The sequence below is a fragment of the Trichoderma citrinoviride genome (genome assembly GCF_003025115.1).
Source record: "Trichoderma citrinoviride strain TUCIM 6016 unplaced genomic scaffold BBK36scaffold_6, whole genome shotgun sequence".
In the NCBI taxonomy this organism is placed as follows: Eukaryota; Fungi; Ascomycota; class Sordariomycetes; order Hypocreales; family Hypocreaceae; genus Trichoderma; species Trichoderma citrinoviride.
The window spans coordinates 1,172,972-1,185,375 of record NW_020194714.1 but is presented as its reverse complement, the minus strand read 5'-3'; the positions used below and the strand labels follow the sequence as shown (position 1 = coordinate 1,185,375).

The following is a 12,404-nucleotide window of genomic DNA, read 5'->3' as shown; positions in this document are numbered from 1 at the left end:
TTTGGAGGAAGGGACTGCCACATGAGCGCCCTCTTCAAATCAACAACGTTACTTTATCAGGGCGGCATATCTTCTGATCCAGAGAGGTACGATATCATTGGGGCTACATAGTTCATCTATGATAAAACTAGCTAGTTAATGCTCTCGCAGTGCTACATCACCCATAGTCGTCCGGAGCCTCCCTTAAAGAACGACTTGAAGTGATCAATACGCGACTTTGTAGCGTCCGCATAAGAATGCGGCCGATGGCCATCTTCTCCAACTCTCATCACAGTGCCCCTGTTTCCCAAAGCATATGGCTGATGAGAATTGCCCTCGTTCAACCTCTGCGGTGCTCCTCCTTGGCTCGTATGGCGCAACGTCCGGCCACCTCCGCCTTGCTTGCGAAAGCCGACATTTCGCACGCGATATGGCCGCTCACGGTAGGTCTCTTCAATGGAGGAGTCAATGACATACTTGATGTGTTTCAAGTTGGCGCCGAAATGCTTCAGATCGTACAGCTTCTTGACGAGGGCATCGACTCCTTGCTCGTCGAGCAGCATGTCCTCGGGACAGGTAGGACGAGCCATGTTCTGCTTGAAGGTCTCAACGAGTTCAAGGTGAATCTGTCTGTCATCCTTCAATGCCTGAAGACGCTTTATGTTCGCGTCAACAGCAAAGCCTCGCTGTCTTCCGGCCTCAATGACGCCCTGCTCGTCCTGAATGAGCATGTCCAGATAGTCCAAAGTGGCATCATTGATGACGGTGATGGCGTTCTCCCTCAGAAACAAACAGAATCGGGCAGAGGCACGACGAATCTCATCCAACTCTTTGTTGAACTCGTCAATGTCCCGGTCAAGTCTAGCAATCGCCAGCTGGCGCAAAGTTACATCATCTGCATTGGCCTTGAGCTGCCTCTCTATCTCCTTGTCAATGACCTGAGCTTTGCTCTCAGAGAGCTCGTAGAGGACATGTAGATGCTCTTGCCATCTGTGCTGGCAGACGTGACAAGTATCTCTGCCAGCGAAAGCTGCACAACCCATGAGGCCAGGGTCAGCGACAACGTCTTCCGTGACATTATTAAGATAGCACTCGGCGTGGCAGTGCGTCTTGTATATCGTAACGACGACTCCATCATCAAGACCGCTGTCTTTGAAATCGCAGCAGTCTGGGTTCTTGCAGACCGTACGAGGCATGTTCAACTTAATGGCCTTGAACTGGATCCTCTCCAAACGCAATCTTTTGCGCAGCTTGTCCGCCGTGAGTTGCGTGTCATTCAACTCCAGCTTCTTGTCTTCGCACAACTTGATATTTTTCCTGATAGAGTCCGAGATGCTGGCCATGGGCTTTGTCAGCTCGAGGATCAGCTTGCGCGCCCCGTTTAAGCTCAGTGTGCTGCTGACAGGATGAGGCTGAGTAGAGGCAAAGTAGTTGAGGAGCCTATGGGCCTCCTTGCTTGAGTGATCCCAGCTTCGACGATACTCCTCCTCGTTATTCATTGGTATGCCTTGCTTAAAAGCAGCGAGATAGCGGAAGCTCTCCGAGTCAAAGCAATACGTTGTGGACGTCGAGAGAGTGATGGGGATATCCGACTGCCCATCAAGAAGAGCCTTCAGCGGCTTGAACGTATCGCCCGGGGCATAGTTCGAGATTCGAGTATTGGTAAATCCAAAAGCCATGTTCTTGGTGGCACTCCGGTGTAGATGAGTAAGAAGCTCCTTGACACAGAATCTGAACGTGACGGTCAGGCGTGCGTTGTTCGACTTGACAAGGACCAGAATGCCATGCAGGCTGTCATAGGAGCTGATGGTCTTGAGTATATCGGCCATGTTCTCCTTATCGTAAGACAAACCTCTGGTATCCCCAATGCCTGGAGTGTCGATCAAGCGATACGTCTTTGCTCCAATCGTGACGGGATACACGGCCGACTTTTGCGTTGCCGAGTTTCCCGTTGACCCGTCAACCTCATCGTCACGTCCACCCACTTTGACGTTGAACTCCTGAATGCCCAGTTCTGGATTGTCCCTGTTCATCGTCTGGAGAGAGAACGAGCAAGGAATGACAGAAGCGAGCGAGTCAGCATCCTTGGCCTCGTCCAGCGTAGAATAAGACAGGTAGTTGACAAAGGCGTTGATGAAAGTCGACTTGCCCACCCCAGTCTCTCCCAGAATGAGGATATTGATATAGTTCGCCTGATCCAATTTGTCCAAGAGTTTTCGTAGCTGTTCCACATCATAAGCCACAAAGTCAGAGTTGTGCTTTGCATCATTGCACTTGAACTCGTAGCTGCTGAAAAGCCCACGGCCACACTCGCAGTAAAAGTAGTCATCGCTGAATCCATACTCAATTGTCGCAAAGCATCGTGGACAAGCCCATTCATAAGAATGGTCGGCATCGCATCCTGGTCTCGGACAGGGGATCTTGACGAAGCGTCGTTTGACGGGTCGTTGACGCTCATTCGTATCGAGGGCCCCATCCGAACACCGAGCGAAGCATTTCTGGGAGAGAAACTGGCGGTACTCCAGCATATCAGCCCTACATTCTTTGTTGCCCTTGTACTGCGAAATCCGTGAGATGCCGGGATGTTCATTGGAGGCTGTCGCGTCGTGGTCCATGATGAAGACGGGCATGCGCTCATCTCGCTGCCCAAGTAGCTCAAGCAACAAGACCAAGTTGTCACTCCAATTTTGATCGTCCATCATGGAGCCAGAATCGAAATGGAAGACGTAAAAATGAGCGTCTTTGAAAGCCTCTTGAATCTTTTCGAGAGAGAGATCATTGTAGCCAATGTACTTTGCCCCCTGAGAGATGGCGCTCGCAATGAACTCGAGCTTTCCAGTCTCCTGTCCAGCAAGGGCAGAGAGTTGCTTTGGTGTGGACTCTCTAAAGGCCACATGGCGATAGAGGTCAAGGAGAATTGAGGGATCCCGCTTGCTCTGTCGTACGTCCAACAGGCGGTGGAAAAGTTCACTCGTCAGCCAGCTCTTGCTATCTTCCAGATGCTTAATCGAGTCCAAAACTTCGTCGACGTGAGTTTTGGCTACATGTAGAATGTGGCCAGCCAAGTAGGTATGATACTTGCGAAGCTTGGCTGCGGAAGCTTCGATATCATCATAGACCTGGATGAAGTTGGCGAGATAATCGGGTCTGATGGACGTCAAGCTGTGATGAAGCTCAAGTGGCAGAGACATGATAAATCCAAGCGTCGTGACAGGCATCAAGGTATATGCGACTGGCCATCCCCTGCCGCTGTTCGCTTGTCGAGTATGGTCGGGTACAATGCGAATGAAGTCGCATATTTCCGATACACTTTGCATCGGTAGGCCCTCCTGTTCAAACACATCGCTGTAGATGATGAACTCATTGCAGAGCTCCAATTGAGGGATCAGCCTAGGAGAAGGCGTCTGCGGCGTAAGGGAGGCTGACTCAATGGAAGATGTCAAAACCTCCAGATCCCTATTGAAGGTCGCCTCTTCAGCTTCAGAAGAGCGTGCTTTGCTTGGCGTAGAACAACTGGCGGCAACAATAGTCTGCAAGCCCCATGTGATGCCAATCACAAAGTGCGTGAAGTCTTGGGTTCTCAAAGCGGCCAAGTCACCAGTCGACTTGAAGGTGTCGCCCAAGTTGACGAGGGCCTGCTGTACGGTAGAGAGTCGATGAATGACGGCAGCACGCACGGTTCCTCCTATTTCGAAGTCTCTGAGAAAGACGGAGGCTCCTTGGAGATCAACAGTACCGGAGAGGATATTGACTGCAGTAGTTTCGTCTATATGAAGATCTTTGAACACATTTCCATATGAAGCGCAGCTGGAAACTGTGATTTCCGTACCCGGGGTTGGCTTTGTTGACACATGATTCTCCGGTAAGCCTCGAGGAAATACTGAAGCACTGAGGAAGCGATCTTCCTTTGCATCATAGAGGGTTCCTATCTCTGCAGCTCTTCGCAGAGCTGGGACTTGAGCCTCCATATTCAACAATGTGCTTTCGACAGCCTGGTTATGTGTTGTGATTAGGAATAGGAGCGGGATAGCAGCGTGATTTATGTCGGATGGAAGCTATCGAAGAAGATGAGCTCAACTCAACTACACGTACCGCCATGATCACATGGATGAGGGTGCAGCCGGTAGGCCTCCCGCTGTCGCATTCAGCGCCTGCGGGCCAACTGCATGCGAGTTACATACATGTACGTGTCCAGAGTGAAACAGTGTGTTGCATAAGGTAGGTAGATAGCAACTAAGCGCCATGCATCCTACTAAGGTAAAGAGCAACGAATCCCGTTTGACATCTTGTGCTTCGCTAGCCGGGTGATGACGAGTGTCCAGAGACTATTAATACATTGCTCAGGTTTTGAAGGCTGCATTGTCGGCCGCCCAATGCAGGCAGGCGATGAAGCGGACGACAGTGATTCGAAAGACTTGTTTGGGGTTAGGATGGAAAGAAGAGGCATAAGAAGCGTCCGTGATGCGACTCTGCACGAAGCCACAGAGCGTCCAACCAGTCGAGGCCAACTTCCACCCAACACCTCAACCGTATACTACCAGGAGACAGGATATGCGCCCAGCCGTATCACACTGAAACGCTTCCAGCCGCCAAGGTACGCGCGACCGCTTTACAAGGCCTTGAACTTCGTGTTGGCCAACGTAAGGAGAAGCTTCGATAGATGGTGCCGACACCCAAGCCACGTATGCACATTTGCTGCCTTTCTCTTCAAACTCGAGGCTCAATGTTCCTTCCATCGTTGACCGGCTTGCCCAGACTGAAGCGCGGTCATGTCAAGAGAGTTACAAGACACGGACAAAGAGAATAGACAAGGGTGCTTCTGTGTAGGCGCCTCGAGCAAAGATGAATCACTTGGCCTCTACGGTGATACCAGCATACAGATACTGCTCCCATCATGCCTTACCATTCGTCTTAGCCGGGGGAAGGATCTTGCCAACAATGTCATTCCCATCCACGTCAATCACAGCGCCCCTCAGACACTGCCTTTCATTGATCTCCTCGTCATCGTCAAGATAGGCGTCAAGGACAATCCTCTTCACTGTTTCTGCGCCCGTCTGGAGACTACGCGCTCCCAGCCTACTGTTGTAGTGCTTCTTCGCCAAAATCGAGCATAATGTACCATCTTTGCGAATTTGCAGCTGGATGTCCCCAATCAGCCTCTCATGACCCTTTGTAAGATTGATAGGCTGGCGTAGATCGTGAGCCAACTCCAGCAAGCACTTGTGCGTGATGACGGCTTGTTCGCCACCGGAGAACGGCAGTAGGGGGATGAAGTCCGAGATTCGTCCTGTCACAGGGGCCTGTATGTCATGCCAAAGTTAGCCTATGTGATCTAGATAAACTGGTTGATCAGGTAGGAGCAAGGAAAGACTTGCGCCGAATTGTTGAAGGAATGCTTCTCGTAGCTGCTGACTGAGCTTCCTGACAAGTCGAACCCTCTCGTCTACGTCTTCGCCGGCTATGGCGTTGTTGTGCTCGTAAAAGTCCAGAATGGTCTCATCCAGCGCATTCGTAGCCATGATCCAGATGGTATTGGAGCAGTCGATCCTATCACCGGTGCGTCTGTCTCGATATTCGCCTATTTTACCGGATTAGCCCCTTTACTTCACCAAGCAAGGCACATGTGAGTTGTTGTCTTTACCGTTGTCGAATGGGAGCAACAGCGTCTGGTGGATTTCCTTGGTTGTCTTCTCAAACTCATCCAGAAAGACGATGCATTTTCTTCCAGCGTGCTGCACGAGAAAGTTGTTGACCGCTGAGCCCTTCTCGTACCCATGGTAAGGCCGTCGTGGGCCAAACAGTTCCATCTCGTGAGTGAAGGTGGTGCAATCAACCACTTCCAGGTCCAACGTCAACAAATGGCCGAGCTGTCGCGCCAATTCTGTCTTGCCGTGACCGCTAGGGCCGGCAAAGCATAATACCAGAGGCCGCTTGGTAGGCATCAAGAGATGCGTGAGCAGTCTCTGGGTAAGGAGCTCTGTGGCAACACCTTGGCCAACCAGGAAATACGGAATGCCCAACAGGCCTTCGCAATTCTTGATCCGGGCCACCTGGCGTCTTCTAGTCGATGGCCGCTTCAGCTTTGTAGACTTTTCGAGAAAGTATCTCTGGGTGAGATTGATGTTCTTCACGAGTCTTTCCCTGGTAGCCTCTGAGCACCAGGCAGCTTGCACGGCCTCTGAGGGCTCCTCAACTGGCATTTTCCCTTTCTGGTCTCTTCTCTTCTCTATCTCCACAAGATATGGGACGAATAATTCCATAGGAATAGCATAAGGGGAAGCTCCTTTGCTGAGAAGGACGCTGACCATGTTTGTGGTGTCAAGCTGAAGTGTCTCCCCACACATGATTGCAAAAGCCAGCAATGGTACCTGCGAGGCCTCATGTACCGCATTCGCACTTGCTCCATAGTCGATCAAGAGCCGCACCATGTTCTCGTCATTTGACTCAACGGCATAGAAGATGAGGGGAAACCCCATGACGTTGGCGCTTATGTCTTGCTTGAGGAGCGCCGAGTCATAGTTGCTCAGATATTCTCGCAGACGATGGACAGTAGCACCATGCTGGATAGCTGAGGCAAGGCTGTCGGGACTGAAGTCGTCTTCCGTGAGTATCTTCAAGAAAGGAAGACGAGGCAGGGTGAAATCCCATTCGGTGGAGTGGCTGCTCTCGTTGGAACCCGGAGTAATCTGCTGAGCGTCACTCTCAAATCCCATATCGAATGATGCACTGCGGGACATGGAAGGAGTTGACGGTGACCATGGTCTCCCGAGGTAGTTTTTGTCCTGGCCAAGCCCGACTGAAACAGGTATGGGCGGTGATGGCGATTCATCTCGCAATTCTTGAGAATATGACTCATAAAGGCGTTGATGCTGTTTGGCTTTTTCAACATCGTTGTTGCAAATCTGCATTGAAGTCAGGACAACGCGACCATCAACCTTTGGGGGTGCTTCTACTCACCCTGAGTAGCGTAATTGCTCTCTCGCGCGTACAGCCGCAGTCCTTCACCAGGGCATGAACACGATCTTCATCCGGCATGTCTGGCTTGACGTCCATCCAAAAGACGGACTGAGTATCGGACATTGAGATATGATCCTACTGATTACAGCAAGTCCAAGGCGGAAAATTGAAGAATCGATGGAGAAATCGCACGGCTTGTGGCTTGCTTTAAGGAAGCAAAGGACGCATGCATATGATTGGATGCATGTAAGCGCTCAAGTCCTTCCTGTTGGCCTCCCACAGCACGGTCTCTGCAGCTGGCCAACCCTCAACAGTTGCTCTCCTCCCTGCATGAGAATGAAGCATCGGGCTGGCGTTGGGCGGCCGCCTGCATCAATGCTGTCAGTTTGTGGCATGCCGCGGGAGGCCTTCAATGCGGCTGGATATCGAAAGCCAATCACTGCAGTATCTCGAGTTACATCGCCTCTACTGATGAGTGCTCAACCAACATCGCTTTAGTAGGCGCGTATTCAGAATCTGACAAGAAATTGTATTGGCTATTGTTCGCAGTCTGTATGAAGTACCATCGACAAAGAAAAAACAGCCTCGTCAATTGTGTAATCCTTATTCCTCCAAGATTGACAGTTTCTCATTGCTACTCCTTTTCCATGGGCGCCAAATCCAGAGACGAGAGTGGAAACGTGTTGCTCGCCTCAAGCGCCATCTCGGTGGCCTGCAGTTGGGCCTGGAGGCCCTCGTTGACGGCCTGTAAGTCCCTAAGCCTCCTCGACAGCTGCTCCTCATTCTTGATGTGAAACGCCAATAGCCGTCGCATTTCATTTGTTTCCTCGCAGTCCTTGTGATCTCTCTGCTGGAGCTGAGCCGCTTCTTCCTTGAGTCGGGCAATCTCAGCATCTTTGTCCTCTGCCTTTCGCTTTTCGTCTTCCAGGTTTTGTTGGGAGGCCAGCAAGTCCTGCACCAGCTTGTCCATGGCTTGTAGAGGGACAATATTAGATTTCCCGGTGATACCAGGTTCGACAGATGTATCACTCTCGTCTTCCTCTAGGTCGATCTCCATATCTTCAATGGTTTCTGTAGAGGCTTTGGGTGGCATAACATTGGCCGTACGAAGCTGAGATGACCAGGTACCACGATTCCCATATTGCGGTGCCAATGCCATCATCATCCAATTAGGCATGTTGTTGGGTTTGGTAGCCATGGGAGGTTGCATAGCAGAGTCGGTTTAACGGCTGCCGTCCAGGATGAGGTGGCCGAAAAGGCGGTGATCTCGATTGTAATAGTAGAGAAGAATTTTCGTAATTCGGTCTGAAGAAGTGAAAGAGAGAGAAAGATGAGAAGGGAGGAAAAGGAATCCTCGCTGAGGGTGGTCAATTTATCAGGCCCGAGACTCTACATGTGCTCCAACCGCCGTGTGAATGCACATGCAAGCAGCTTCGACTCCACCCAACCCTCGTTCTGGTGGTGGTTGGTTGCGTGACTTCAACCTCCTTTGATGCAGAATTGCCATTCTGGGGCGAATCGCTTTTCAAATGCTTTTATACTGAAAGAGTCTGAGCTACCAAACGGTCAAGATGTCTGTAAGACGCTTCACATGCAGCAAAGGAAAATGCCTACCAAAGCTACCATCAAGGCACTGGCGGAGAGAAGTACAAGCCAGAGAGGCTACCAAGTTATGATCGAGTTATTGGAGCGCAAATGCTGAGCCAAATGTTATTCGGCCCTGATGTGTCTTGAAGAGGTGTCGTTTTCGCTGTGCCCTGTTACACAGAAAGAGTTGAAGCTTTGCAGGGTTAGCTTTATGAGTTCCCCTGTGTGCTGGTATCAAAAACATCATACAGGCAGCGAACAGAGCAATCCCTTTGAGCTCGCTGGTCTTGTTCTTGTTGGGCTGAAGCCAGGAATGAGGAATGGCGGAGGAGTTGGATATTTACATGGAGATCCATCTGACTCTCAATTCTACATCACAGCATCGCATTGTTCAACATCAAAGGCCAAGGCATCTAAGGGGAACCACGCTGTATAAAGTGTCTAGATGGTCTCAATATCTATAACCCTGCGCCCATGCTACCAAAACCGCTTATAGTCCCAAACAGAAAGAAAAAAAAAAAAAAGAAGGGTATAATTATCGTGATCCAGATCGTATATCTTGCCTTTCAGTAGTCGCAGCCAAGTGAGCGATCCTGCATCAGAATCTCGAGTGGAAGTCCACTGTCGCCAATAATCTCGACCTTGCCCCTATCCAGACAACCCAAATCAGCATCAACTATCACAAACAAGCACATAACAAAGGGGAAAGTGCCTAAAGCAAAGGGAAGGAAGTGTAAAACATACCCCTTGGAAGTCCCATCGCCATTGTCGCACTCATCCATGATATTCTGAATCGCATTCGCCAGATCCGTCTGCCCAATCTTGGTGCTCTCAAACGAGTACGCGTTCTCCAGGCACGCAATCGCGCTGCCCACGCTGAACGAAGCCGTATGCGCGGGATCGATCTTGAAGGGGAAATCGAGCGGGGGCGTGAACTGGTTGCCGTGGATGTCGTTTTGCAGGTTCCGCCCGTCGGCGATGGAGAAGCTCGGGATGGGCTCGACCTTGGGGTGGCATTCGGCGGCGAGGCCGAGGCTGAGGAGGGAGAGGAGGGCGGCGGCGGCGAGGAGCGAGGACTGCATTTTTGGGGAGGGAGATGTTTGTGAACCTTGGGTACGGAAAGATGGGTATGTAGGTTGTGTGGCGTGGTGAATAAGAAGAGGGTTTTGTGAGGTTATCACGGTGTTAGTGCTGATGTACGACTCAAAGGGACCAAGATCTTCAGGCAACAGGAACCACCCGTTCCTCTTATATGTATTCCCACGATCTTTCCAGAGTCCACCATTTCCCACTTGTCTACAATTTCACTGGCTTCTCTATGTTAACACCTCATCAGGTACAGCAACAAGTCCATTGGGTCAACATCGTGGGACGCTATTATTAGGCCTGGTTTATTGAAAGCCCCAAAAATAGGACGGAACGCTCCAGCGCCGCACGTTGTTGGAGCCAGACCATGCCGTTTTGCGAAGTGACAGCACTGCCATGATGCATCTCCAACGGGTTTAACAGGGACTTAGTCACCGGCGGTCAGAAATAGCCATCGCAGCTAGAGGCTTCCACCAACGGACAACAATCCGTTAAGCATTGCTTGAACTCGTGCTAGAAGTTGCTCTAGGCTCGACTTGAAGTAGCTGGAGCGGCTGACGTGAGATCTTCGACGCTGTTTGGTTGGTGCTTTTTGCTAACGAAGCCTTTTCTCTCTGTATGGTGAACTAGCATAAGCTTGTAAGCTTAACCTTGAGCTATGGAACTGCTCCAGACTCGAGTCTCCAACTGCTCGCCTTCAATCGGAATTCTGTTGACTTGTCAACCCAAGTATGTAAGACCGCTTATCAAAGACAATCCGAGGCTGCTCATCCTCGGCTATCAAGTATGTATTGTCAGGGTATCCCCTGTCTTCTCCATAGCCTACTGCCTCGGCCTGAAGCCTCACCCGTCACATGGACGGTACAAGAAGCCATCGACGAACCTCTTGTGGGCGCGGCTATAGTCGTTGCTGACAGATTGCAAGAGGCCGATTTCTCTCATATAGCCACAGCCTGTTGGACCAGCGTTGAGTCCGCTGTGAACTCAAAGTTGACACCACATATTAAACTTCAATATGTGCTTTCCAAAGTCCGATGGGCGTTCCCATCTGCAACGGGCGGAGATTATAATACACGACGTAGCAGCGGGGAAGCCGAGGAACACGCCACGCTGGCAGACGCCTGTCCGAGCACTCAGACCCAGGTATAAGTAGCCCAGAGGACGAGACGCGATGCAGCAAAGACGTTGCAAACACGGTCATTCATACCTATTGTCTCGTTAATACGATCTGCGAGGGCACACATTGACCGGCCTTCCTGATTCGGACACTGCTGGCAACAACGGTATTCTGGGAAACCCCAGGCTTCGTCGAATCCGAGGCTTGAGGCACCATTTCGTCCCGGGATCGCATCGCATACCACTGACAGCTGGTCCTCATACTGAAGGTTCATCACCATGAAAGTCATCATCATTGGCGCCGGTCTAGGTGGCCTCACCGCTGCTTTTGCCTTTGCAAAAGCCGGCCATGACGTCCAAGTCCTCGAACGCAGCCCAAAGTTGAATCCCACGGGAGGCGGCATCAGCGTCAGGCCGAGCGCAAGCAAAGTCATCCAGGGCTGGGGTCTCCAGAAAGCCCTCGAGCAGATCTGCGACCGATCTCCGTCCGTCACCTACCGCGAGCTCAAGACTGGAGAGGTCCGGACCACCGTCGTCGACTCGTTTGAACATGCCGACTGGGGGACCACGCGGAGGGCCATGGTCAAGCTGCTCCATCATGTGGCAACCGAGGCCGGAGCACAGATTCGATTCAGCGCAAACGTGGCGCGCGTTTCCGACGACGCAGCAAAGGCGACAGTAACGCTCGAGAGCGGACAGGAGATTGTGGCCGACATAATCCTGGCGGCGGATGGCATCAAGTCGCACACTCGGCGGACCGTGCTGTCAGACGTGGGCTCTCCCGAGCAATGGGACCCAATTGTCGACAACACCACGTTCTACAGCTTCGACATGGCGGTGTCCGAGCTGACCGACGACCCGACCTCGATGAAGCTGACGGAAAACTCAAACATCACGACCTGGAAGGGCGACGGCGGCTTCGCGGTGACGCGGTACAGCTCTCGGTTCGGGCGCGTCGGGCTGCTGTTTGCCATCCAGGGCGAAACAGACCAGAAGAGCCTGTGGGACGAAAAGGGCGACATTGAGTACGTGCGGCGCTTCTTCTCGGGCGTGTGCAGCGACATGGTCAAGGCTCTCAGCATAGCAAAGACGTGCGACCGCTGGCGGATTGCCGAGGTGCCCAACCTGCCACGCTGGTCCAGCCAGGCGGGCAGGATCGTGCTGCTGGGCGATGCCGCTCACGCGATGCACCCCAACGCGGCGCAGGGCTACTCGACCATCATCGAGGACATTGGCGTGCTGCAGTTCCTCTTCTCCAGCCTTCCGGGGTCGACTGTCCCGGAGATTGTGAGCGTCTGGCAGGCCATTTGCAAGCCCAGGGCGGAGCGAGTCAAGGAGTTTTCGCGGTGGAACACGAAGCATCTGTCGGGGAAGACGGAGCATGCCATTGGCGTCTCGCACGCAGACAGCCTGCTGGACAGTGTTGTGCCGGACAGGAATGCCGATTTCAGCAGTCTGGAGTTTTGGAAGTGGAATGTCGAGTACGATGCCGTTGGCGAGGTATGTCTGAACGTTGCATCATCTGCTATACGTGAAGCTGACTCTGTGAATCAGGCAAAAAGATACCTTGAGAAGAAGACGACTCCTTCTAAGCTGTAGATGTGGAAGAACCTGTACACAACTGTGCCTGCGACACTACTGAATCCATAGCTGTAGCTTGCAGAATCAGCGTCTGTCAA

General features: G+C 51.9%; 5 protein-coding genes across 5 annotated transcripts; 1 reads left to right on the top strand and 4 right to left on the bottom strand.

Annotated features, from left to right (window-relative positions):
* Window positions 1-152: 152 nt before the first annotated feature.
* On the bottom strand, window positions 153-3,947 carry BBK36DRAFT_1117758 (hypothetical protein; the record flags this gene model as incomplete). The annotated part of the gene is made up of 1 exon (XM_024890394.1): window positions 153-3,947. The coding sequence occupies one exon, from the start codon at window positions 3,945-3,947 to the stop codon at window positions 153-155; it is 3,795 nt and encodes a 1,264-aa protein (XP_024750332.1).
* A 924-nt stretch (window positions 3,948-4,871) lies between these two features.
* Window positions 4,872-6,692, bottom strand: BBK36DRAFT_1199185 (P-loop containing nucleoside triphosphate hydrolase protein; the record flags this gene model as incomplete). The annotated part of the gene is made up of 3 exons (XM_024897080.1): window positions 4,872-5,266; window positions 5,351-5,557; window positions 5,621-6,692. The coding sequence occupies 3 exons, from the start codon at window positions 6,690-6,692 to the stop codon at window positions 4,872-4,874; spliced, it is 1,674 nt and encodes a 557-aa protein (XP_024750331.1).
* Window positions 6,693-7,570: 878 nt separating this feature from the next.
* Window positions 7,571-8,134, bottom strand: BBK36DRAFT_1158957 (hypothetical protein; the record flags this gene model as incomplete). The annotated part of the gene is made up of 1 exon (XM_024894158.1): window positions 7,571-8,134. One exon carries the CDS (start codon window positions 8,132-8,134, stop codon window positions 7,571-7,573), a length of 564 nt encoding a protein of 187 aa, XP_024750330.1.
* A 955-nt stretch (window positions 8,135-9,089) lies between these two features.
* On the bottom strand, window positions 9,090-9,605 carry BBK36DRAFT_1158956 (hypothetical protein; the record flags this gene model as incomplete). The annotated part of the gene is made up of 2 exons (XM_024894157.1): window positions 9,090-9,171; window positions 9,268-9,605. 2 exons carry the CDS (start codon window positions 9,603-9,605, stop codon window positions 9,090-9,092), a joined length of 420 nt encoding a protein of 139 aa, XP_024750329.1.
* A 1,399-nt stretch (window positions 9,606-11,004) lies between these two features.
* BBK36DRAFT_1117278 (FAD/NAD(P)-binding domain-containing protein) lies at window positions 11,005-12,324 on the top strand (the record flags this gene model as incomplete). Its single annotated transcript, XM_024890334.1, has 2 exons — window positions 11,005-12,225; window positions 12,280-12,324. 2 exons carry the CDS (start codon window positions 11,005-11,007, stop codon window positions 12,322-12,324), a joined length of 1,266 nt encoding a protein of 421 aa, XP_024750328.1.
* Between the last annotated feature and the right edge of the window lie 80 nt (window positions 12,325-12,404).